General features: G+C 44.7%; 1 protein-coding gene across 1 annotated transcript in view; it reads right to left on the bottom strand.

Annotated features, from left to right (window-relative positions):
* The window catches only part of LOC135368858 (zinc finger protein Gfi-1b-like), a 43,492-nt gene extending 18,670 nt beyond the window's left edge, over positions 1 to 24,822 (bottom strand). Inside the window, exons 1-3 of the mRNA XM_064602398.1 lie at positions 24,543 to 24,822; positions 12,457 to 12,618; positions 5,303 to 6,049 (exon numbers count right to left, since the gene is read on the bottom strand). Coding sequence (XP_064458468.1) covers positions 5,303 to 6,049; positions 12,457 to 12,618; positions 24,543 to 24,807 — 1,174 coding nt within the window. The 5' untranslated portion in view covers positions 24,808 to 24,822. The remainder of the gene's footprint in view (positions 1 to 5,302; positions 6,050 to 12,456; positions 12,619 to 24,542) is intronic.
* Positions 24,823 to 25,337: the final 515 nt, after the last annotated feature.

Genomic DNA, 25,337 nt, shown 5'->3' with positions numbered 1-25,337 from the left:
ATGAAGTTGTAAACTGCCATTTAATTACTTTATGAGCGTGTAATTGTAACTGCAATTCAATTATGTCTGAAAAAAAAATTTTTTTTTCAGGTTTGTGTAGGACGTATTCTGCACGCGCAATATTTGGCGAAGACCTCTGCAGTTTTTATTGCTGTTTTTTAAATCGTCGATTGTCTTAAAGTTGAACTGAACTGACGCAGTGAACTTTATTACTCGCGAACTAACGCGTAGTCATCTGCGTGCCGAAAAGTCGCGCACGCTGCCACATCGCAATTGAGTTCGTGAATCATGCTGCCAATTACGTCATATTTGACTTCGTCATTGTCCTACCCGCTGCATCGCAATTAAGGACTCAATCAGTGAAAACAATATCTTCACGTACAGAAGATAAAAGAGAACAGTCCCTCGCAATGCTCATGGCGTAGCTTTATTCTCCCATATCTATTGAGATAATGTCATTAACAATGGCACGCATGCGTCCAAACGTGACTCTGCCTATACGCACGCCTTAAGTGGGGGCCATCGGATTACTTTTGTTCGCGGGTGCGTTCGACGTGTTCACTCGTTTTATGCATTAAGAGCCTGTTGCGCGGCCATCTTACATATCACTCCGACATGTTCATGAGCTCAATTCACGGTGACAGAGAGCTGTGGAGTTGGTGTGGACGTGTACCAAATTTTTTTACGCTGTTCCATTTATTTGATTTGGTCATTTTCCGAAAGGGCGACACATTTACGAGTCGCGAACGAAGTAGATTACATGAGTAATGCTCTTCGTTATTAAAATGTGTAAGAGCCAAATCACTGCCCCTCCCAAAGTGATAATCACGTCCACAGTACGTGATTCATATTGGGGGGGGGGGGGGGAACTTGCTACGTGACTTTGTGACACGAACTCATATGCTGTATACTGTATTATAGGTATACGCCGTACTGCGCGTAATTTATAGAAAGGAGCAGATTGACTCTTCATGAACTTAATTCGCGGACGTTTTCACAGGATAGGATAATTGAGGCCTGGCCCTCACATCTTTCAGATAGTAAGTAATTGATGTATTGATCTCGCGTGGTCTATATAATGTCAACTCCACGACTCGTGTAGACGACTATAGTTAACTATAGATAAATATAGCTAAATATTGAGCTCAATGAAGATCTTGTCATCTTGGGAGAAATATAGAACGCGTGCTGAGCATGAGGACGACAACAACAAGAAACCGTAATCAGTTTAGAAATATCAAGTGGGCAACGGGCATAATGTGCGGGTCCAGAAGCGGATCCTTAACACATGAATACATTAAATGCACATGTACCCTCTGTTGCCAAGCCTGTGTGTCCCGAGACCGTGGGTTGCGAGCAAGGCTATGTGAAATTATACATAGGGAGTGACTTTTTCGGGTTAAATGCCTTGCTCAGATAAAATCTCAGATAGGTATTAGTCGGGCTATAATTATGCCTCCAGGTGTTATCGGGTGTTTTTGTTTCTCCTCTTGTGTATTAATTCCTTTCCTAATAGGTATTTCTTTTTTTCCTTTTTTTTTTTTTGTGTGTGTGGGTGATCTACCAGCACTAATCCCCGAAGGCATGGACATACATGGGTGGTATTTCTGGGAACGTAAGTGACGCATTCTTACATGTGTTACACGTAGCGACCTATGTATCTCTGTTCGTCTTCAGTGGAAACATCACTAGAGGATTTCATAGTGATTGGAATTCGGGTAGAAATCGGATTTAACCCGAATTGCTCGGAGGTCACGTCGTGGGGGGGGGGGGGGGGGGGAAGAGGGGAATAACCGTGCGGAATCAGGTTTAACCCGAAAAAGTCACTCTTTAATTATGCACAAACCAGTTACAACGTAAAAGTTGGCAACGATATCCGGAGTTGACGAAAAGGAAGCATGATGAACACCGCGAGCTCATTATAAGAGTACGAAACGGAATTTCACTGGCAACATCATGGCTCCAAAAATCCAGCAGGGAAGTTTAATGTTTTTTTCTCCAGTGTGAGCTCAAAATTAAGCCCCATATGGCTCTTCGTATTCTCAGCATATCTGTGAAGCGGCTATATACCTGCGTCCAATATGTGAGGCGTGGAAGTGTGCATAAACACTCCAAGGCTCCGGCAATCCACCGTCCCGTTCCGGATGAGCAATCGCTCAACCTTGCCAGGCTGTATTATACTCGGCACTTTCACACTGGATCCGCGAAACGAGATTATGCTCGCATCCTAATCGAATCATGGTCGAGACCGAGGGAGAGAGCAAAGTGCACGGCAAATTTCCTCTTCCCCGCCGCACGCGCAGAGCGGCCACCTTCGAGTGTCGGCAGACTCTAAGAAAAATACGGGCTCATTGGTGTTCCTTTTCTAATCCGCAAGCCCTTGTTCCCTTAATTCAATTAAGCCGCCGCTGCCGCTGTCCGCCGGCTTTGTTTTCGCTGTCCCTCGCATAAAATGACGGTCCCAAAATCCCTCAAGGCCGGCATGCTTCTCGAAACGGGCTAAAATTCAATCTCGTTGGCCATGCCAAGGCAAATGGCGAGCGGTAATCTTGTTACCCGATTGGACTAAAGTCTCCTGTGTCGTTTCGAGTCTGATTTGTGCGGCTAAGTCTGGCGCTCGAGATTTTTATGTCTGTCGTCTTCTTTCTGGGTCCCCGACTGCACGCAGGCGCTGGTCACGCTTGTCCCGGAAAGAAAGACAAGAGGAATGCGTGAGCGAATCAAATTAGAGAGCTATGTGTTACGGCAAAGGATAGTTTCGCTCCTGAGTGATTCAGTGCGGTTGGCTGGAGGAGGGATTATTAGAATCGCGCCAATATTCGTTCCTTTTCATTTCGTTAACTCGAAGGGGCACAAAAATTTCTCTCTCCTCGCGGAATGAAAGACGCCGTTACCTTGACATCAACATAAAAGGAACGGGATTCATCGGTTGCGTCGTTCGGGATTTATGATCGATAGAAGAAAAAAATGCAATTGACGCTTTTTCCTTTTCCTCTCTTGCTCACGAATAAAAACGCAATTGACGCTTTCCCTTTATCCTTCTCTTTCTCAATAAGTACGACAATGCCGAGCGGGCTCCCATTGGTCTCCTCGGACGATTTGTCCAATCATCGCGGGGGATCGTTGGCGGAGACCAATTCGTGGCCTCTCTACACTCTTAAAAATGAACTTCACCGCATAGCACGCTCCTAGCCAACCATCATCTCGAATGATATCGTTATCTGCCCTGATTTGTTGAAAACGGGAGGCGTACGCCTTTTCTGTGACACTTATGCTGTTCATAATTGTCACAGAAAAGGGAGTACGCCTCCAGTTTTCAACAAATCAGGGCAGATAACGATATCATTCGAGATGGTGGTTGGCTACTGGCGTGCTATGCGGTGAAGTTCATTTTTAAGAGTGTTGGGTGACACAAGCGAAAGGAAACGCGTGATAGTGATAGAACAACACTCTTAAAAATGAACTTCACCGCATAGCACGCTCCTAGCCAACCATTATCTCGAATGATATCGTTATCTGTCCTGATTTGTTGAAAACAGGGGGCGTACGCCTTTTCTGTGGCAATTATGAACAGCATAAGTGTCACAAAAAAGGCGTACGCCTCCCGTTTTCAACAAATCAGGGCAGATAACGATATCATTTGAGATGATGGTTGGCTAGGAACGTGCTATGCGGTGAAGTTCATTTTTAAGAGTGAACTGAGTGAACCTACACATGCGCTGGTAGCACTCGATGACAGAGATGATGATGTACGTACAGGGTTGCCCGTGATGAAGTACTAGGTTTGTAATGATAAAATCAATAAAGTAAGTGTGTGGAGGCTGAACTATAGTTGGAGGACGTATTATGCGTTAAACGTTTATATAGAAACTGCCACTTGGTCCAACTCTTTGTGAATGGTTAGCAATTTTTTTTTAAATGCTGTTTTAACATCTTTAAAACCCTATACCGCTCGTTATATGCCTCGTGCCCCGGCGGGAGGGGGGTGTATGTTTAATAGAAAGAAAATATAAAAGGAAAAAATGTCAGCCAGGCTAATGCCGGCTTGCTATTCCACAAAAAAATAAAAAGAAAAAGAACAGAAACTTAAAATAAACATTTAAAAGAGCTTAGTAGCAGATACGATATTTATTTCGGCCGCGTTTTTAATATCTCGAAGCATAACATGAATTGCCGTCCTTTCAGTTTATATAAATACAATATAATATGTAACATAATATAACATTAATATTGTGATCTGTCACCACCGCCTTCTCGAGGAGCATAAGCTTCGAACTGACTTTCGTACTTAAATCTTCAAAGCCTGTATAATATAATGTGAATATACATTCGAAAATAAATTTCAAAGCATAACCGACGCCCTAATAACTCAAGAAAATTGGGAAATAGGGTATTGACAACGCATGAGAAAGAGCGATTTTTCAGTTTTCGTAACTTACTTAAATAAATCTGGAAACTGAATATGTTCAACACGATTTTTAAGCACCCAAACATCGTCTTCTAAAGTTTAGGCGTCTACCATTATTGCGGTGTTTTCTGAAGCGTATTGCATACCCCTGTACAATTACATGTTATATATACAGGGTGTTTCAGTTAAATCCCCGGGCTAAACAATTCGCGAACCGGTGCACCAATCGAATGAGCGGGAGGCACTTATTATTTAAATAAAAATTCAAATGAGTTTCGTGAAAAAAGCTAACTTCTAAAGCAGGGCGCCGTCGGCATTAAAATGGGGACTACTCCTTCTGGGACCTTCAGTATATACCTTTTAGAGAAAAACCTACCACCGAAGCGGGTCGTTTGTTGCAGTAATTAATTGGTTTCGGTTTACGTATTTTTGTCGCGGCTGGTCGCGGCGAGGCGCAAAAGGACGTAATTCATTGGTGGACATGGGAGTGAAAGAGCGTCCTTTTGCGCTTCACCGCGACCAGCCGCGGCAAAAATATGTAAACCGAAACCAATTAATCACTGCAACAAATGACCCGCTTCGGTTGCAGATTTTTCTCTAAAAGGTATATACTGAAGGTCCCAGAAGGGGTAGTACCCATTTTAATGCCGACGGCGCCCTGCTTTAGAAGTTACGTTTTTTCACGAAACTCATTTGAATTTTTATTTAAATAATGACCGCCCCCCACTCACTCACACGGTGCGCAGCTTGTAGGTGGTATCGGACAGATACTTGTAAAAAAGAAAGTTCTTCTATTGGTGCACCCGTTCGCGAATTATTTAGCCCGGGGATTTAACTGAAACACCCTGTATATAGCGTTACACTGATGAAGGTGTCTTCTTAAGAGTGGCTCACCTGTGTGAATATATGTGTGCTTTTTCATGTCCGACTTCTGGTGGAAGCGCTTGCCGCAGTACTCGCACGGGTAAGGTCGAGTGTCCGAATGAATAAGCAGATGCGTAGACAGAGTCGAAGAGCGCTTGAAAGTCTTGCCGCACTGCTTGCATTCGAACGTACGCTCAGACGTGTGCACGGCTCGATGCTGGCTTAAGCTCACTTCGTGGCCGAACGTCTTGTTGCACAGCTCACAAGCGAACGGCCTCTTACCGCTGTGCGACCTCCGTGCATGCACTTCCAGGCCGTGCGCTGTGGAGAACATCTTGTCGCACTTTAGACACGAGTACACGTCCGACAGAGACGACCCCACCAGGCTGTGGTGAAGGTGGTGCAGGTGGTGGTGGTGATGATGCCCTAGTAGTCCGGGACTGCCCATGGGCGACGGACTCAGCCTCGGGGTGAGGTCTAGGACTCGCGAGGCGGCGCTGGATGTCTGGTGGGAAACGAGACTGGCCTCGCTCGATGCAGGACTGACGGAAGCGACGGAGCTCAATGCCGTGGATTTGGTGCCCGCGGGTGAACTGGTGCTGTTTGGAACCGAGTGTTCGGATGATAAGGAAGGAAGGGGTGGGGGCACGTCGGGAAAGAGCCACGGACGTCCCATCCGTAAGTCGCAGGTGAATGCGGTAAAACTGAAGGGTCGAAGCTGGAAGGCGGACAGAGTGTGTGGACTGAATAGCTTGTTGCTGTCAAGATGTTTTCCAGCTGTGGAAAGGGGGAAAAAGAAAAGGCGTTCATTACAATGATGAACAGGTATCGATAGCTCACATTCAACGTAACTCCACGTCAAATAATACAATACACGACATACGGAATACACGATATCTTTCAAGCATATGTATAGTCTGCCACAAGAAAGCTTGTGTCATTAAATAAGTAACTTCAGTGTTGAATTTTTGTACTGTTTGTGCCTTACGTGTGGACGTTCACGGGATTCTTCATCTTCTTTTATTTGTGCTGTTAAGCGGTGGCTTTCTTAGAATGCAGCAGGCATTATGACATCACAACCTAAGTGCTACTCATTCCGTATTTGTGACTCTTTTGTCTATTTGTCACTCTCTGCTTATTTATGACTCTTTGCTTATTGGAACTTGCTTTTCATAACACTGCGCATGCATGATATGGAATTAATATTAATGTTGCAGACCATTGGACAACACACAAAATAAAACTTAATAATTCGCTTCTACGTCGGTTGTGCCATACAAAAGATTACTGACAATATTTATCATTTCCGCTTAGTACTGCTAAACATACAAATGACCACATTGAACAATCCACACATAAACTGGGGTACTGTATATAACAGTCAAGTGTGTCCCACTTTGCAGGCCGTGATGTCTTTCACATCTGCACAGAATCACCAACAGTAAGAGTACCCATGAATTTAACACCTCTTCGCAACAACCCATCCCGCTCCAGTGCTGAGTACCCCACTTCACATTATTGGAAACAACGCACGCTGTCTCTGAAGCTTGGAACGCCGCCGCGGCTTCAGTTTCCTCCTCCCCCCCCCCCCCTCCTCCCCCTCCACGCTAATCACGCAGACGGGGCGAAACTTTTCTCCCGCAGCTCCCCGAATGAAATTAGTGCCGGTGTGTATCATTCGCCTGGGCCGAGGTACCCACAGGCCCGACGGCAACGGTAAGCCTATCCGGCGGACCGCTGCCCCGGGGCCCGATGGAGCCACTCGGACTGCCGCTGATTGTTCCCGACGTATTGATCCCTGATTTATTGTGAAGGAAATCGGAGGCAGCGTTCGCTTGCGGGTATCACTCTGCATCGACGCGGTGTCTGCTGTGTTTGGGGCTTTCGATGGTTGGCGTATTGTGTGGATTGCAACTTGCAGTGGAGGGTTATATAGTCTGGTGGGATTTCGGCAGTGGTTTTGAGTCAATGTTAAGTGGTTCTATATAGGCCGGTTGCATTATAAAGACGTAGCTTCGCAGCATAGCACGTTATGCGCCAGCCACTGCCCAGGCATGATAGGGTTATCGCTTCCGCTTTTTTATTTGTTTTTTTTTTATTTGTTTACGTCAAGGGCCCTTCGGGCATTACATGACGGAGGGGTAAAAATTAACTTTTCGTACACAATTCATACACTGCAAGATTAAATACAACAGGATAAAAACGAAATACAAGACAATACACAGGAGGCCGTTCCGATGAAGAAATGTTCTAGTGCCGTGTTCCTTCAACTTTTGTCCCAAGCCGTACACGTACAGTGCTGGACAAAAGTTTACGACGGAACACGCTCCGGCGCATTCCTTCCTTCTAGAGTTACATACTAGCAGCGAATAGTACCGTACGGACTTACAGACATGCCCACAGCCAAGTCACGTGATTGCAATTCCGTACGCTACCATTCGCTGCGAGCGTGTCACTTCTGAAGAAGGAATGTGCCGGATCTGTGTTCCGTAGACTTTTGTTCGCCTAGTTTTCCACGTATGTATTTAGCATCATGCAAATGGTTTCTCGATGGAGGGGGGGGGGGGGTCGGATATGTTTATTCAGAAAAAAATGAAAGGGAAAGGTCAGCCAAACGGAGGTGGGCTTGCTATTCCAAAATAAAAGGAAAGGGGGAGAAAAGAAAAGAAAAAGAAGAAAAGAAACGGAGAAAAGGGAAAGAAAACAAAAGGAAAAGGAAATGAAGGAAAGAAAAGGAAAAGAGAAAGGAAGAACAGAAAACTAAAACTGAAAAATCACACACACGGTCACAAGACGTTGACAAGGTTCGAAGCGTGGAGAAAGCAGAGGAGCGCAGTGGTGACTGCCCACTGGGCCTTTCTCGATGCTCACTCCTTCCATAGCACAGTAACTGTGCCCAAAGGTATAACAAAATAAAAATAGAGGTATTCTTCTACAGTGGTAGAGTGCTTGCCGATTACAAACTGTAGGGTACATCTAAGGTACATAAAAAAACAACATAGAAAAGCATGGTGGAGGTCAATGCCAAAATCTGCAATTCAGCGAGTTCCACCAAATTTGCTCTCTTGTCTTACTCCGGGGCAAGATCCTCTAAACAAGCCTGGCTCGAAATTGCGCCAGACTCAGCACTACGCTTCGCTGAATCTCCGTCAGGCAGAGCCCTATAAAATAGGGAGAAAGGCAGTGCGGGAACGAGAGTATGTAACGGAAGAGATTGATTGGATTGGTCGTGTGTCTGCTTCCTGTCGCACGCGGTTGCCTGCAGCTATTGACACAACATTAGAAAGAGCGCAGAGAAGAAAGGGGAGTGACATAAAACGCAGACGACAGAAGACAGCAGCGCTCCTCGCGGGCAATCTGCGACACTACTCTGGCCTGATTTTCAAGCCGGGATCCACGTATATAGCTATATATATTCATTCGCGGGCTTTATCGAAAGATAATATTATTGTACGACGCAAAATTGAAGCACGCTGGCGAGCTCTGCGAGATGCGAGGGGGATTGGGGTGGGGGGGGGGGGGAGAGTGAGATGAAGTCCTGGTAGTCTTGCCCTTGCTTCATGTGTGCACATGTGGCCCCCTCTCGGTGATCGTTGGTTCGAACAAATATCGGGACAATTTGGGTTTGGTGCAAGCTGTGCTGTCTAAGGCGCATGCTGTCTTTTCCGTTTGTCATCTGTTATTCTTGTTGCCATCCCATAACTTAATAATACTTTTTTTCTGTTTTTGTCTAGATATTGAAAGGTTCGTCGTGGTTCACCGTTCAGTTCTGTACTCGAGCCTCTATCACTCCAAGTGTCATCTCTGTTACAGGGTGTGCAGGCTAACGTGCACCGGTGTCTGAAAAAAACACGGTGCGTCATAAGCGAATGAAAACTGGAGAATATTGTGAGGAGTCGCGTGTTCTAATCGCTTGTATTTTTTCATGGTGGCTGATTAAATAGTTAGGCGCAATTAATTTGTTAAATTTTTAATTATTCGTCTTAGTGCCGAGATGTGAATTGGAAAGTTGTATAGCGTGTCGGGAAGCACCTATCGCAGTGAGGCTTGTGCAGTGACGTCTCGTGTGGTCACGTGACATTTAAAAAAATATTGCCCCACCGGAGTCAGAGTACGGGGGGACATGCCATTAGTTTTTGCGGACTGCATCCAATTACGAGAGGAAATTGTAAAAAGAAAAGCGGCTGCCTCATTCGGCCCGCGGTAAGGTGACTGTGACGCATCCCCATGTTTTCCCATGTCACGTGGCTCCAAGGGGCTCAAAGGCTACGCGTGACGTCATGTGCACAAGCCTCAATGAGGTTCAGTCTAGCTCTCAAGTGCATTTTTATTCATTTTATCTCTATATTGGTAGTTTAAAAGTTTCTCACACTCACAAACCTCATACCTTCTTGGTATAACCCACCTACTTTATTTCTTCTTCTTCTTCTTCTTCTTTCTTATTTCTACTTTTTCTTCTTTCTTATTTCTTAATTTTCTTTATTTATATATTTCTTATTCCTTCCTATTTCTTTCTTTCTCTATTTCTTTTCTTTTCTTTTCTTTTTATTTATTTATTATTTCTTAATTTTATTTATTTATTTATTTCTGGAATAGCAAGCCGACGTCTCGTTTGGCTGACCTTTCCCACGTTTTTTTTTTTTTTCCTTTTCGTCTAATAAATATATCCCACCCCCCACCTACCTTCTTTTCGTTCTTTCTTTTTGTTTCACGGAATAGCAAGCCGACATACTGTTTGGCTGACCTTTCCTCCCTTTTTTTTCTTTGTTCTAATAAATATATCCACCCACCCCCCATCTACTTTAGGTAGTCAACCAGTCTTAACCGTTGCGCATGTTACTTCGACGAGTTATGCAACGTTACAGCCACTTCCAGGTCACGTGGTCGCTGAAGCTGTTACAAAGAGCAAGTCTTACAGCAACTTCTCGTCCACACGACCATAAATTACATTCTGGGCTCCCCGTCCACAATGACTCGCTCTTGCAAACAGAATCCACAGCTTATAAATCTGCGACCCGCGCCTTTGAGAAAGCGAAATAAAAGTGTCCGGGCAAATCACTTGCGCTCTGCAGCAACAGGATACCGTGGATTAAGTATCGATATGAAGAGCTATCTACACAGAGAGCCGACCGTGTGTCACTTTATCGTGCACGTCTGTCGTTTGTATAGGAGCGTGGGAGAGATTTATTCGCGGCTGGACCTGGCCGTCTTTATCAGTGATGTGGAAATTGCGTTTGAAGTTGCCACGTGATATTGCTAGAGAAGTTTATTAGGTTTCGCGTGAAATCAAGTGGCTCAGGTAAAAAGGTCGGCCGGGCTTTTAGAACAGAATGCGTCTACTGAACAGGAAACTCTCAACAGCACTGTTTCAACTGTTTTCCTGTTTCGGAAATGTGTTAGTTCGTTTTTATTTCTACAATGTCTGATGGCGTTTCATCTGCCTATATTACTACGCTTCCATGTCCGTCTCTGCTTTTATGTACTCTCTGTTTATTTGCATGCCGGCTTTGCATGCGTCAGTTTAACATGATCAACCCGTTTTTAGGGGTGCTGCCGTCGTCGTGCACATGTGTGTGTGAATGATTTTGTATAAGAACAGCCACAGCTGAGTTCAACCCTCGACCTACTGGAACATAGCGACCATGTCAATTTGGAAGCTAGCGGTGGCGCTTGTTATCAGCTCGTTTATTGTTTCATCAATTGCTATAATACCTTATAGTTAACCCTTAGGATTTTTGTACGATCCGTGCATGTCCCACATGAGATGCGTCCTTGCAAAAGTTGTAAACTGATTATCATCATCATTCTATTTGTTTTGATGGGAACTGAAACCTCTTGTGTTGCTGTCGTCTGCTATTCAATCATGATGGAGATTTCGCGGGCCGATGTGTGGCGCCCCTAGCGGATCATGCGGACGTGCAGTACGGGCTCCTGCAATGGAGTTGCCGATTATGACATGGTCGCTATAACCTAGTAGGTCGTGGTTCAACCTATGAACTGCACGTTAAAGCACTGCCGTATACGTTTGTTCCTATTGACTGTAGACGCTATGACAAAGGAAGCTATCCAGTCCAAGCTCCGTAATGATTTATATACGTCAGCCACTTCAAAGGAACAGCTGGATTGGCTTATTGCGTTTTCGAGGCTGTTCATGTGAACACATTACGATACACAGGGTAGTGGACCGTAAAAGTTTACCCGTTGTTGTATTCCGTGTTCAGCAATTTCTGAATGTGCGTAGAACATTGTGTCGTCTACGTCTTGGCAAGTTTGAAAGTGGTTGTGCGTCGTAGTGCAAAGTTATAATGCAAAGTGTACGCGCCTCGTAGTTGTCAAAACTGTCAAAATGGCGATGCTGCAAGCAGCAGTTGAGAATCTGCTCCCCAGGCGGCGACGTGATGCGCAACACTCAATCGGCTGGTATCGCAGTGAGCTGTTCTGCAATACAAGCCACTTCAGTGTTATGCGTCTGGGGAGCAGACTTTCAACTGCTCTTCGCAATACCGTCATCAGGGTAATTCTGACTTCCAGATAACTACACATTTCACAATACAACTCTGCACCGAGATGTCAATCACTTTGAAATTCCCCACGACTGAACCGCTTTCACAGCTGTATGTACAGACAAAGCAATGAAAGCTGTACATTGCATGATTAAACTTTTATAGGTGGTATTAAATATCTGTGACGACACGGCGCCTTTATCATAGGGATCGCTTGATCTTATGAAGAGAGATTTTGATGGCAAGAGAGATGCTAGCTAACATTAATTACTATACAATCGCTGTATCACAGACACCATGACCCGTGTATTCACGCGAGTGACATTCCAATGAAATATTGTATTGTAAAAGCAAAAGAGCTGCTCACGAGAGGAGTTCAGCCGCGACTCATGCTGAGCATTTGCACAGCGCCTAAATATAGGAAGTGACGTAACGCGCACATAGCAGACGTCACCGACGGTCCTGTCGTCTGCTATAGAATATCATGTGGCGAAGTCCCAGGATATTCTCCATGGTTAGAGAAGCACGAGAAGACATGACGTTAAACGGTCACGTGTAGCAGCAGAGAACTGCGATGTTTTTACGCACCTTCCGCTGGAATATTGTAGGGAATGTCGCTTGTGGGAGCACTCGGGACGTCACGATATCTTCCAGAAAAAAAAGAAAAAAAAGTGTACTTACGGGTTGTAGATCCGGTATCGGAAGGAGGGTAGAGATGGAGGAAGGGCCATAGTGGTGGTGGAGGGTCTGCCCGAAGTCCCAAAGGCCACAGTGGCGGCACCAATGGGTCCATGGGCCACCCGCTGCCAGGTCGCATCAACCCAGGTAGGGACGGCATCCCACCTGTGATAGGATGCAACAAGTTCCCGTCAGCCTCCGTCACGTCTTTCGTTCGTTTCTTTTTCCGCGCAGCTTTTTAAGCTGCTCTGACCAGGCACGAAGTGCACTCTATAGATGAGCAGAACCTCACCGCATAGCATGCTGTGCGCCAACCACTGCCACGAATGATAGGGTTATCGCTTCCGACTCGAAGAGATGGGATGTAGGCCTTTTTTTTTTGTGTGTGTGACTGACAATCACATATCTGCGTTAAGTGTCGCAAAACGGCGTACGCCTTCCGTTATCAACAAATCTGGAGAGAGGACGATGTCATTCGGGACGATGGTTCGCTAAGAGGGTGTTATGCAGTGAAGTTCTGGTTTTAGAGTGTAGTCCGTTTCCGTCTATACCGTCTGCGTCTATACCGAACGCAGAACTTCACAAAAGAGTTGCTTAAGGCCGACCACTTGATTGGTCGGTTACGAAAGAAAAATGTGGGGATGTTATAAATAAGGCGACGACTGCACGAACGATAGCGTTGTCACTCTTAATCTGAGAAGAGAGAATTTCACACTCGTACATACACTCTTAGAAATCAACTTCACCGCATAGCACGCTCCTAACCAACCATGATCATTAAAAACGGGAGGCGTACATCGTTTTTATGACACTTACGCTGTTCATAATTGTCATAAAAAAGGCGTATTCCTCCCGCTTTCAACAAATCAGGGCCGGTAACGACATCATTCGAGATGATGGTCGGCTAGGAGCGCGCTATGCGGTGAAGTTCATTTCGAAGAGTGTACGCTTCATAATACGCTTGGAACCGACGGCTACACAAAATGATGTCGTTATCTTTCCTGATTCGTTGACGATTTGACAATAGGCAGCATACGCCCCTTTGTGGTTTAATATGTGCCTCTCTGCCGCTCTCTCCTGCACTCTTAAAAATTAACTTCACCGCATAGCACGGTCCTAGCCAACCATTATCTCGAATGATATCGTTATCTGCCCTGATTTGTTGAAAACGGGGGGCGTACGCCATTTCTGTGACACTTATGCTGTTCATAATTGTCACAGAAAAGGTGTATGCCCCCTGTTTTCAACAAATCAGGGCAGATAACCATATCATTCGAGATAATGGTTGGCTAAGAGCGTGCCATGCGGTGAAGTTCATTTTTAAGAGTGTGGAATCAGCAGCTAAGGAAAAAAAACACACACACAACTTCACTGCATAGCTCCCCCTTGCCAGCCACCATCCCGAACGATTCTCATCCTCTCCTGTTGAAAACAGGAGATGAACACCTCTTTCGTGTGTGCGATACTTACGTACACTCTTAGAAATAAACTTCGCCACATAGCACGCTCCTAGCCAACCGTAATCCCGAATGGCAACGTTCTCGCCCCTGATTGGTTGAAAACGGGAGGCGGAGCCTATTCTGTGTCGTGCATAATGACACAAAATAGGCTCCTCCTCCCGTTTTCAACAAACCAGCAGCAAGAACGTTGTCATTCGGGATTACGGTTGGCTAGGAGCGTGCTATGTGGTGAAGTTCATTTTTAAGAGTGTAGTTATGTTGACTGGCACAAAAAGGCGTACGCCGTGCCGTTTCCACAAACCAGGTGTGATGGCGGTGTCATTATGGCGCTACGTTCATGTTCAATGCCCATTGATTTCAACGATGATTGAAGAGTGCTCGTGTCAGTGGTATAAAACTACCGTTGAAATACGACCACCAATACGCTGTTTTTTGACAACACGTCTAGTCACATTCATATTGCAATTCAAACGCGCTTCCTCGTACCGTTATCGATTTCCCTCGCAGTATATTCTCTCTCTCTCTCTCTCTCTCTGGAGCGATATGAACCCACCCCCTATTAAAGCCCTGGACAAAAGAACAACCCCGACCGCATCCCACCACAACATCGATTCATCTTATAGCTTCACACCCAATAATAGAGAGTGGCTCTCGCCCCTTCTTCAAGCGGAATAAGTGTAAGAAGAGTAACGCCATTTGGAGCTACTCCATTTCACGATCTGGTGTAGTGGATGTCCAGACAGATTGGACGATCAAATATTCACGTCCCCCTCAATAGAGACGTTGTTTCCGAACCAGTACCGCTTCCCGGTGTCGGTGTCCATTTTTTACGCCCCCGAAAACTTCTTCTAATGTATGACGGCAGTTTTGACATTTGTGAGTGCCTCGATCGTCTTTAGTAGCGGTTGTTCCTGTGCGCAGACGTTCGAGGTACGGAAGAAACGCGTTCCATCGCATGATTGGTTTGGATTGAATCGCTCGAAATCGTGTAATGCGACTTCTGCAACTACAAATTTCATCGTTCATTCGTGCACACTATAGAAGAACACAACATCGCCGCATGACATGTTTCTGAACCAACTGCATTTGACAATGATATCCTTGCTTTTTTTCCTGATTTGTTAAAGTATGGGAGGCGTACGCCTTTTCGGAGGTAATTTGGATATATGTTAACAGTCATAAGAAGGTCGACGACGAGCTCTTTCCTCAAATCGGAACCGATATTATACAGCACAATTACCTGCACAAAGCCTGTTAGGAGCTTCACAAAATATAACCATATATAAGGTAACTTGCGGTCTTCACTTGTCTACAACAAAACCAACTGTGTCTTTCTTACATGGGGTGAAACCCACTGTTGTCATATTCACTTTCTTACATGGGCTTTTGCGGGTATATAGGCAGCGCTTAGGAGTGCTATGAGAACCGACTGAGTATCCAATCCGATTTTATTATTAAGTATACCTAGTTTAACTTTCTGCGTGCCATAAAATCAAATCATAAAAACTTCTTTTTTGGTGCGGCAGTCTACATTCAACCACGACGGGCGGGTCTGCAAGTATATTTTCCCGCATAGTACGCCTTAGTGAGGCGAAGTGTTCTTTACAGGACAGCCTATGTTCACGACAAAATAATAACTATCGAAAACATTTATGATTAGAGATATTTTCGTGCTTCTTTCCGGCATGCAGTACTATGGATGCGCGCACCGTTCCTGGATGAAACATTTCACCTTCTCTTCTTCTTTTTCTTTTTTTCTTTTTTTTTTTAATTCGGCTGGAGACGAATTCTTCGTGGAGCGTTTGCATCGAACCGTCCTGACTCCCCGAATGAACCGAGCAACAAAGCCGTTTTCTATCTTGTCTGTAACCTTGTTACACACACCGTCACTCAGAAACAAAAAGCGGGGACGAGGTTTTCTTCTAAAAATCATCGCGCGACAAGTGCAAGGGGATCAAAGCCAACCACAGGGAAGCGCGCGTCGTCTTTTTAAATGAGGCTCGCGTCGTATACACTGCATCGCCCTTAAGCCTAAATCTTGCTAAAGCAGATCATAGTTTGATACGAAATCCGAGATTAAAGTTGACGGAAGAGACCGGGATAACGCCCAGGAAACAAGAAAGACGGGATCACAGCCGCCAGAAAAGACGGGAGGAAAACAAAAATATCGAAAGCGAAGAGTGTGAAAGGAGCAAACCGCAAAAACGGGGAGGGGGGAGTGGGGGGGGGGGGGGCTTTCTTTCTCACCACCGTCAAGCGGTTGGTGGGGGGGGGGGTATTAGAATGGGGAAATGATTTGTCTTTCGAGCTCCGGAACTCACCGCTGCAGGCTACAAATTAATTGTGGTCGCAGAAGGCTTTCATCTCCCGTCTGGGCTTTTCCTGGGTTAATCCTCTTTTGGCAGCAGAGCATTAACAAGCTTATTACGAAGCAGATTGGAATGCTGCCACAATGGTAATCTCGAATGGGGTGTTTCTTGGAGTGCGTGGATACTTGGGCGCTGCTACCGTTCTGCACATTTTCTCTTCTTTTTTTCTTTTTCTTTTTTACGCGGAGTGAAGACACGTTCATACTTGATGTACACTCCAAACAGAACTACACCACGTACACGCTCTTAGTCAATCATTATCCTGAATGATATCGTTCTGCCCCTTGATTGGTTAAAAACGGGAGGCGTACGCCTTTTTGGAACACTTACGCATTTCCAAAATAGGCGCACGCCCCCCACTTTCCACAAGCCGGGAGTGATAAAGATATCATACTGTGCAATGGTTGGCCTTCACCGTGCTGTGTGGTGAAGTTCCGTTTTAGAGCGTATAGAAAAAGTGTACTCTTCAAACAGAGCTTCACCACATAGCACGCTGAAGGCCAACCATTTCACAGAACGATTATCACTTATCACGGTTATCACTCCCGATTTGTGGAAAGCGCGCGGCATGCGCCTTTTTGTGACAAGGAGAGAGAAGAAAGTCATTCGGGGCGACGATTTGCTACACTCTTAAAACATGAACTTCACCACATAGCACGCTCCTAGCCAGTCATATCTCGAATGATATCGTTATCTGTCTTGATTTGTTGAAAACGGGAGGTGTACGCCTTTTTAGTGACAATTATGAACAGCATAACTGTCACAAAAAAGGCGTACCTCTCCCGTTTTCCGCAAATCGGGGCAGATAACGATATCATTCAAGATTATGGTTGGCTAGGAGCATGCTATGCGGTGCAGTTCATTTTTAAGAGTGTAGGAGCCTTTTATGTGGTGATGCTCCGTGGCAAGCCGCCATCGTCACCCACCACCGCCACCATCTGATTTTAGGCTGTACAGCATATACTGCGCAATCGTTCGCCTTCAGCGAGTTATCTAGTGAAATGCTCTTTTAGAAGAGTAATAATGTAGATTATATACTGTAAAGTTCTCTCTTCAAAACATAAGACCGACAAACAGGATGGAGAGGAAAATTAAGAATGTCTTATGGTTGATGCAATATATCCGATATAGCACAACATAGTCACAATGTCCGATAGTTTTCTCATCTTGATGTAACAAAACACGCGGAAATGTCTGGAATAATTGAACGTCGAGAACACACTATAATCGCAGCTGCGCTCTCGGTGTGTGCAGAAAACGGAAGACAGTAGGTGCACTCTTTTTTAAAGAAAAAAGTGCTGCACTCGTGCTGCACCAGTGCTTAGGTACACGCGAGGTGTATGACAAGAAAAAAATAATAAAAACGCGCACTCTTTGAAACCCAGGAAATACCCCACACTCTAAGAAAAAATGGTGTGAAGAGGTGGTAACTTCTATAGTTACCACCTATAGGTTAACATAGCGTCTGATAAAGGGTGTAAAAGGGTGGAAAGAGCAATTATCATATATCCAAATTGCTACAAAAAGGTGTACGCCCCCCCTCGCTCACCGAATGAGAAGCGGTAACCCTATCATTCGTATAGGTAACGGGTAGAACATTGCAACCTTTTAGGCACAACATATGCGACAACTATTATACCTCCTGAAAGGTGTAACTCATCCACCCTTTTTTCTGAGAGTGCCGACAGCACAGCCAGCACCGGGATTCGAACCCGGGTACCTCCCAGTCTCGACATGACATGACCAGCACAGCCACTCAGCCACTCTCTTTCTTTCTCTTTTTTCTTCTTTGAACCTTTTTTATTAGCCACTCTATCTGCAAAGAATGAGGTTGTGCACTCTAAAAAAGAGAACTTCACCGCATAGCACGCTGTGAGCCAACCATTGCCACGAATGATAGGGTTATCGCATCTGATTCGAAGAGAGAGGTGAGCGTACGCCTTTTTGTGGCAATTTGGATATATGAAATGAGTATGAAATATGAATGAGAAGTTCTGTTTTTAGAGTGTGCTTCTGAAAGCACTCTGAAACGAATGAACCTATTCAGAAACCCCTCGTGTGACCAATCACAGTTGTAAATAGTGTCACGGAGGTCGTTTTTTTGAATCGTGGCGCCACATGCTTGATTTCCACCACTGCCGAACGTGTCTAAAAGGCCCGCCCCTCTTCCCCGGGGACAACGATAGCGGCATGACTTGCGAACGTGACTGCATTATTAAAGTTTACAAGTCACTGCCGCGCATACAAAACGACGCGGTAAACATGTGTCGAGCTTTCCCGTCGTATAGATAAGAGGTCTAATAATTATTTTACAATCGCGCACTGATTAAATTAATCTGCGCGGCTGGGCCTCGAAGCTGCTTTTTCACTTCGTGACGCGGCATATATGCTGTAAATGAATTATATAGTGAAGTAACGTGGCAGTTAAATTCTCGTCGCCTTTTTGTGTATTCTGCAACATAGGCACGTAGATATGGAGAGTCGAACACATGAGCCATCCAGAATACGGGCATTTAATACTTGAGCTTGTGTAGAAAGGCGTACACTCTTAACAATGAACTTCACCGCATAGCACACTCCTAGCCAACCATAATCTCGAATGATATCGTTATCTGCCCTGATTTGCTGCAAACGGGGGGCGTACGCCATTTTTGTGACAATTATGAACAGCATAAGTGTCACAAAAAAGGCGTACGCCTACCGTTTTGAACAAATCAGGGCACGTAGCGATATCATTCGAGTTGATGGTTGGCTAGGAGCGTGCTATGCGGTGAAGTTCATTTTTAAGAGTGTATATGCTAAATACAAGACTTCATTACACATACAAGGCCACCCACAGATCAGAATGGTCACTACAGTGAACCTTCGCTAATTCTCGCTTCTTTTCTTTTTCCTTCCTTTTCTTTTTCGTTTGCCCCTTCCCCTTTTTTTTCGGAATAGCAAGCCGGCTCTTTGCCTGGCTAACCTTTCCTTTCTTTTTTTCTTAATAAACATATCCCCCCCCCCTTCGCTAATATGACCCCCGATAATCTGACATACGCGCTTTACGACCATACTCCTGGGAAACAATGCAGTGAAACCTCTGCAAATCCCCCCCCCCGTTAATATGACAATCCCACATTATGCCCAAAATTTTCGGGAACGACCATGGTCATATTAACGAGGGTTCACTGTACCATCAGAGTTATCATTTTTTTCATTTGAGGAGAGAATGGGGCGCACGCTTTTTTGTGACAATTAACGAAGATACACAAGTATGTCACAAAGTGTCAAAGTGTCTGAGGTCTCCGTGTTTCTCGGCTATACTGTAGCCACGCAAGTGTCACAAAAGAAATGTCACAGGCGTGTCAGCGGTGTATAGATGTGGATAGATGGAGCGAGGACAACAGGAAGGAGTGAGGAGACAGGGGGGTTAGTATGCGCCCTGGGCCGACTTCAGGGGGAACTGTGCCGACATTCGTCTGGAAAATCTTGGGAAAACCCAGGGAAAACCTCAGACAGCACAGCCGGTGGTGGGATTCGAACCCACCACCTCTCAGTCTTCAGCACGACCCTGGCTACAACCAACGAGCGGGACGCCCTTAACCCGCTCGGACATGCCGCTGGTGTGTTTTGATGCGCAAGATGCAGTGAACCCTCGTTATTATGACCATTCCCACATGTATGACCATACATTATGACCATTCCCGAAAATTTTGGTCATAACGCGGAATTGTCATATTAACGGGGGGGATTTGCAGAAGTTTCACTGCATTGCTAGCCAGGAGTATGGTCGTATAAAGCGCGTATGTCAGATTATCGGGGGTCATATTAACAAGGGTTCACTGTAATCAAATGTGCAGCAAATTCACATAAACAGCTTTTCTCTGTTTCTCGTACACACCATCGATTCCTTCCTTCCGTGCGGTAAAAAAAAAAAAAATGTGTATTGATGTCCCGTTTTGGAGGCGTGGAGAAAAAGTATACCACTTGTGCGCACAATGATTCCACGGCACTCAACCCTGTGGTTACATCGAACGCTAACTGTCCCCAATATGTGTTCCCGCAGGCATCGATTCACTTTATAATGACTCAATAACGTTAAGGAGGAGTGCGCCCGGCTATTGAATGGTGTGAAAGTGTCTGCCTCAAGTGAGACTGCGTTCGCGACTCTTTTCTCCATCCTGATTGATTGATTGATTTTTCTCCATCCTATACTCATGTATTCCTGTCAGTTTCGTGCACAGTAGCGACGCGAGTGGGGATTGTTTTTTTCTTTTTTTTTTAAGTCTTTCAATACTCAGGAGCGTATAGTTTTGAATCGCTCTAAGCAACAAAAACCATTGCTTATTATTATTAACCACTATTCCACAGGAAGTGGAGAAGTAGGGTATTTTGAATAAATAAATAAATAAACAATAACAACAACAAGTAAGTAAGTAATGGTGATGTATAGTGGGATGTTTCGCCGCTCAGGCGGCACCCTATCCCATTGCTTGGGGGGGAGAAGATGGTGAATGATGATGATGCTTGGTGGAAATTTAGTTCTGATTCGAGTGTAGATAAGCGAAAATAATGGTTCGAAGTGGTTTACTTTGTTACGCATGAACAACTTTGCGCGCCAATGCAAAAAAAAAAAAGGACAGTTCAATTGTATTTTAGTGAGGAAAAAAGACAAACATGGAGATGCTGACTCCCGTCAACACGAAAGCAATTGTCTGCAATGATAACGCTTTGTCACAGGGAACTTTGTGTCGTTTAGCCGCTTTATATCGAACGGTAGTGTCTTTGTTTAATGAAGAGACGCATCAACGTAGTAAACAAATCACATGCAACCGATCTCGTTCACTCTTTCTTTCTTTCTTTTTTTCTGTAACATATATTGCTTAATTTCCCCCATCACTTGGTGTCCAGAATGGTAAACGCGGCATCGACTATGGTTCAGCCCACACAGTCATTACAAGGCATAGTGAGGATGAAACGCGTAGACATCAGTGTTTGTATCGCTTTGTCCTACACTCTTAAAAATGAACTTCATGCATATCACGCTCCTAGCCAACCATCATCTCGAATGATATCGTTATCAGCCCTGATTTGTTGGCAACGGGAGGCGTACGCCTTTTTTGTGACAATTATGAACAGCGTAAGTGCCACAGAGAAGGCGTACGTCTCCCGTTTTCAACAAATCAGGGCAGATAACGATATCATTCGAGATTATGGTTGACTGGGAGCGTGCTATGCGGTGAAGTTCATAAGAGTGTATGTGTGTGTTCATACGCAATGTACAGCTGCATTCTGCCAAGCGTAATCCGCATTGATGCGTAATCGAGATCATTATTAAAATACACATTATAGTTAACGGCAATATCTATAGACATCAGGCAGGGCAGGCAGTTTATCTGTACACTTTTCCCGACAGGAAAACGCACTTAAATATTGCGAGACATCACTATATGATAAGATCCGTCGGCAGCTGACAAATAAGTTCAGAAAATGTCGATTTCTCGACGGTATCCCCCACCCCCTCTTTATTTATTTATTTATTTTTCTTTATCACATCACCATCACCGTCATCATCATCCCTTTTTCTGTTATCACATCACTATCCTCATCTTTATTTACAAGTGTCATCCTACATAGTAGGCCTCTTCGTTTTTGGGTTTTATTATTTTTCAAATTCGGGGGATAAAAGTCGGGTGATTTTTCTAGAGGAAATTCGGGGAAGAATCGGGCGTTTTCTGTCGCCGTTTTCTGTCGCGTGTTTTACGTTGTCGGTGAGTTTCCTGGTGAAACCGAAATCGTGTGAATCAAGCTGCCAAGAGATAATTTCAGGAATGAGCCACGGAATTCCGACATCTGCCCAAAAAAAGCCGGCCTTTGGTACTATATACCTATAGGACGTGATTGACAGGAGAACATTCAGGTGTTTTCGTGGGTGCTTAAAAATTGAGGTTCATGGCGTGATTCATCCCTTTCGTGGCTTACTATGAAGGTATATGAGGTTGGAACACCTCGCGGAATCCGGGGAGAAATCGGGCTATGCCCGAATTTTAGAAAATTGGTTCGGGGTGGAATAATCATGAAAAATCGGGTTTAACCCGAAAACGGAGAACCCTAGTATACTACGCTGAGTGAACCAGTTGGTCGGGATACCCTTTTTCCTACGAGTTCGGTTCAGCCTGTGACACTTATGTAACGATAATTGTCATAAAATAGCTTGCGCCGTCACGCTTTCCACAAATCAGGGAATTCTCTAGGGAATAGCAAGCCCACATCGTGGCTAACCTTTCCCTTCTCTTTTTTTTTTTTGTTACTTTGCATTAAACATATCCCCCCCCCCACACACACACACACAAATCAGGGGCGATAACGATACCATTATGTGCAAATGGTTGGCCAAGCGTCATTCAAAACGACATCGTTCTATTTCTCGATTTGTTGAAAATAAGGGGTTTACGCCTTTTTGTGTCAATTTTGATATGCTATGTTAATATATGTTGTCAATATATGTTACGTGTGTATTTATGTTAATATATGCTGTCAATATACGTTACGTGTGTATTTATGTTAATATATGTTGGTATATGTTAATTGTTACAAAAAAAAACACACTTTCAATTTTCGACAAATCTGGAAAGGGGACGATATGATTCTTGAATGCCAGTTCGGTCTGAACGTGATATGCGATGAGGTTCTGCTTTTAAAGTGCGCTTACACATTCCTCCTCGCAGTTCGTAGGTCGGGACCACATGCATCTTGAGACTCTCCAAGTGTGAAGGATTTGTACGAAATCGTACGATCTTACCGTAAATAGTTAGAAGGATTTACAAAATCGCAAATGTCATTAAATTTTAAGCAGTACACGCTTTTGACATAAGTGGCATCCTTTCGGCTATATACATTCAACATTATGAAAATGCGCTTATTTTTGACAAGAAGGACGAATGGTTAAGAAACAAGAAGCGAGCCATACATCTTTTTTTTTTTTTTACTTAACACGTTGATCGTGTTCTCTCTCTTTAATGCACGTACTTAAACATGAACTTCATATTCCTGAATATAGTAGTAATTAAGTAAGTAGTCCTCAATACCTTATGTGCGGATAAAATAAATTCAAGAACTCGGTCCCATCAGAGTATCTATCAAATAATACAAACATCAGTGCAAAATTAGCAAAATTTGTAGCACATTTCTTGAATCATATACTCGAAAATTTGGGAAAAGCATGCACACTCCGCGAGTATCTTGCTTTTTCTTTTTTCTTTTTTTTTCTCGCTTTTCGCTTTTGCAATTTGCTTTATTGTCGATTCGCACTCTAAACACCCCATCTCATCGTCATCATTTATTGTTGTTGTTGTTGTTGTTGTTGTTGTTTCACTCTAAAACAGCACGGTGCTGTTCCCGGGATGACTTTAAGAAGATAAAAGATAAAAAGATAAGATAAAGATAAGAAACAGATGCTGGTGGTGAGGGTGATGGTGAACGAGCTCGCCGTTGTCGACCTCACAGAGGTGGGCAACGACACGACTCACATCCTAAAAAACAGAACTTCACCGCATAGCACGTTCCGCGCCAATCATTGTCACGAATGAAAAGGGTTATCGCTCCTGCTTCGAAGAGAGAGGGAGATATATACGCTTTTAATTTGGATATATGATAATTGACACAAAAAGGCGTACGCCCACTCTCTCTTCAAATCAGGAGCGATAACCCTATCCTTCGTGGCAATATGGTTGGCGCACAACGTGCTATGTGGTGAAGTTCTGTTTTTAGGGAGTGAAGGAATAAACGAATGAATGAAGCAGTTTTATTATCCGGAATGGACTTGGACGGAGCACTTGGAATGCACTTTTTTTTCTTCTTTTTTTTTTCTTTTCTTTTTTTTCAAGACCAGATCTGCGGTTGCCATGGCACGTTGCTTATGCCAAAGCCACTGGCTTCTGGTGAATGACAAATTTGTGCATTCGTGTTAGCAATCTGTTAACAAGGTGCGCACTACATCTTCGCTTCTCCAACCGCAGCAAAGCTCAAACTAAATTTTAGGTGCGCGTTTTATATAAATCAAGTAAGCATACAGGACATCACACTTCGTGAGTTGCAACACAACCACGTCTTGCCGCATCAAAAAACGCACTCAGAGAGAGAGAGAAAGAGAGAGGGGCTAGCTCTTGCGACAACATACTCCACCACTTTTACGCGTGTTTACACTTTTTAATCGTGCCTATGATTCAGAATCCGGCATCAATACCTCAAAAGTACCAGACGATGACCACTAGCTCACCTGGAAAGGTGTGCTTCGGAGTGACCACGCGGAATGCTGACCCTCCAAACTCGCGTGCCGGAACAGGAAGCCGACTCGCCGATGAGCCCACGTTGGACACAAGGTGCGATGCCGCCGACGCACCCGACGATGAGACGCGCTCTTCTTTGCTGTTTGTCAAGAGTTCCGCTGCCTCTGGCGACTTTTCCATTGCCAGACGTCGTGTCAGCAGAGCCAGCGGGCCATGCCCGGTGTCCTCGCCACACCCGCCGTCGTATCCATTCATGGGACCCCGCTTGTGAGGTTTACTTCCGGAAGCGAACCTGCACCCCGCGCCATGAGCGTGAAAGCCGTGTCTTCGGACTCCGCCTCCGTACCGGTGCTCCTCCCACGGATCGGAAAAGCGCTCTCTGGCGTCCACTTCCTGTCCAATTGGCAGCCGTATGATAATCAGAGATGAGCTCCATTCGTTGATAAAGATACCCCTGGTGGTGCTCCTCGGATCGATTACTTTCGCTCTTGCCTTCTTCCACTTCCCCCTCATTCTTTTTCTCTTTTTTTTTCTTTTTTCGGTGGACGCCATTTTTATCTATCTTTCTGGTCCTCGTCTGGTTTCGGCAGAGCAAACGAGGCTCTGATTTCCTCTCCACCCTTGATGTCGGAGAGTAAAGATTGCACGGCGCCCTCACAAGTATATTCTTGCTTGATACGGCACCGGTGACCCGGTGACTTCATATATACACGAAAAACGACTGCACTTCGTGCCAGTTTGACTATACCGGAAAATGGTTCGTTACAATGTTCAGCATTCATTGA

The sequence above is a fragment of the Ornithodoros turicata genome, chromosome 9 (genome assembly GCF_037126465.1).
Source record: "Ornithodoros turicata isolate Travis chromosome 9, ASM3712646v1, whole genome shotgun sequence".
Lineage (NCBI taxonomy): Eukaryota > Metazoa > Arthropoda > Arachnida > Ixodida > Argasidae > Ornithodoros > Ornithodoros turicata.
This window is presented reverse-complemented; position numbering and strand designations above follow the sequence as displayed.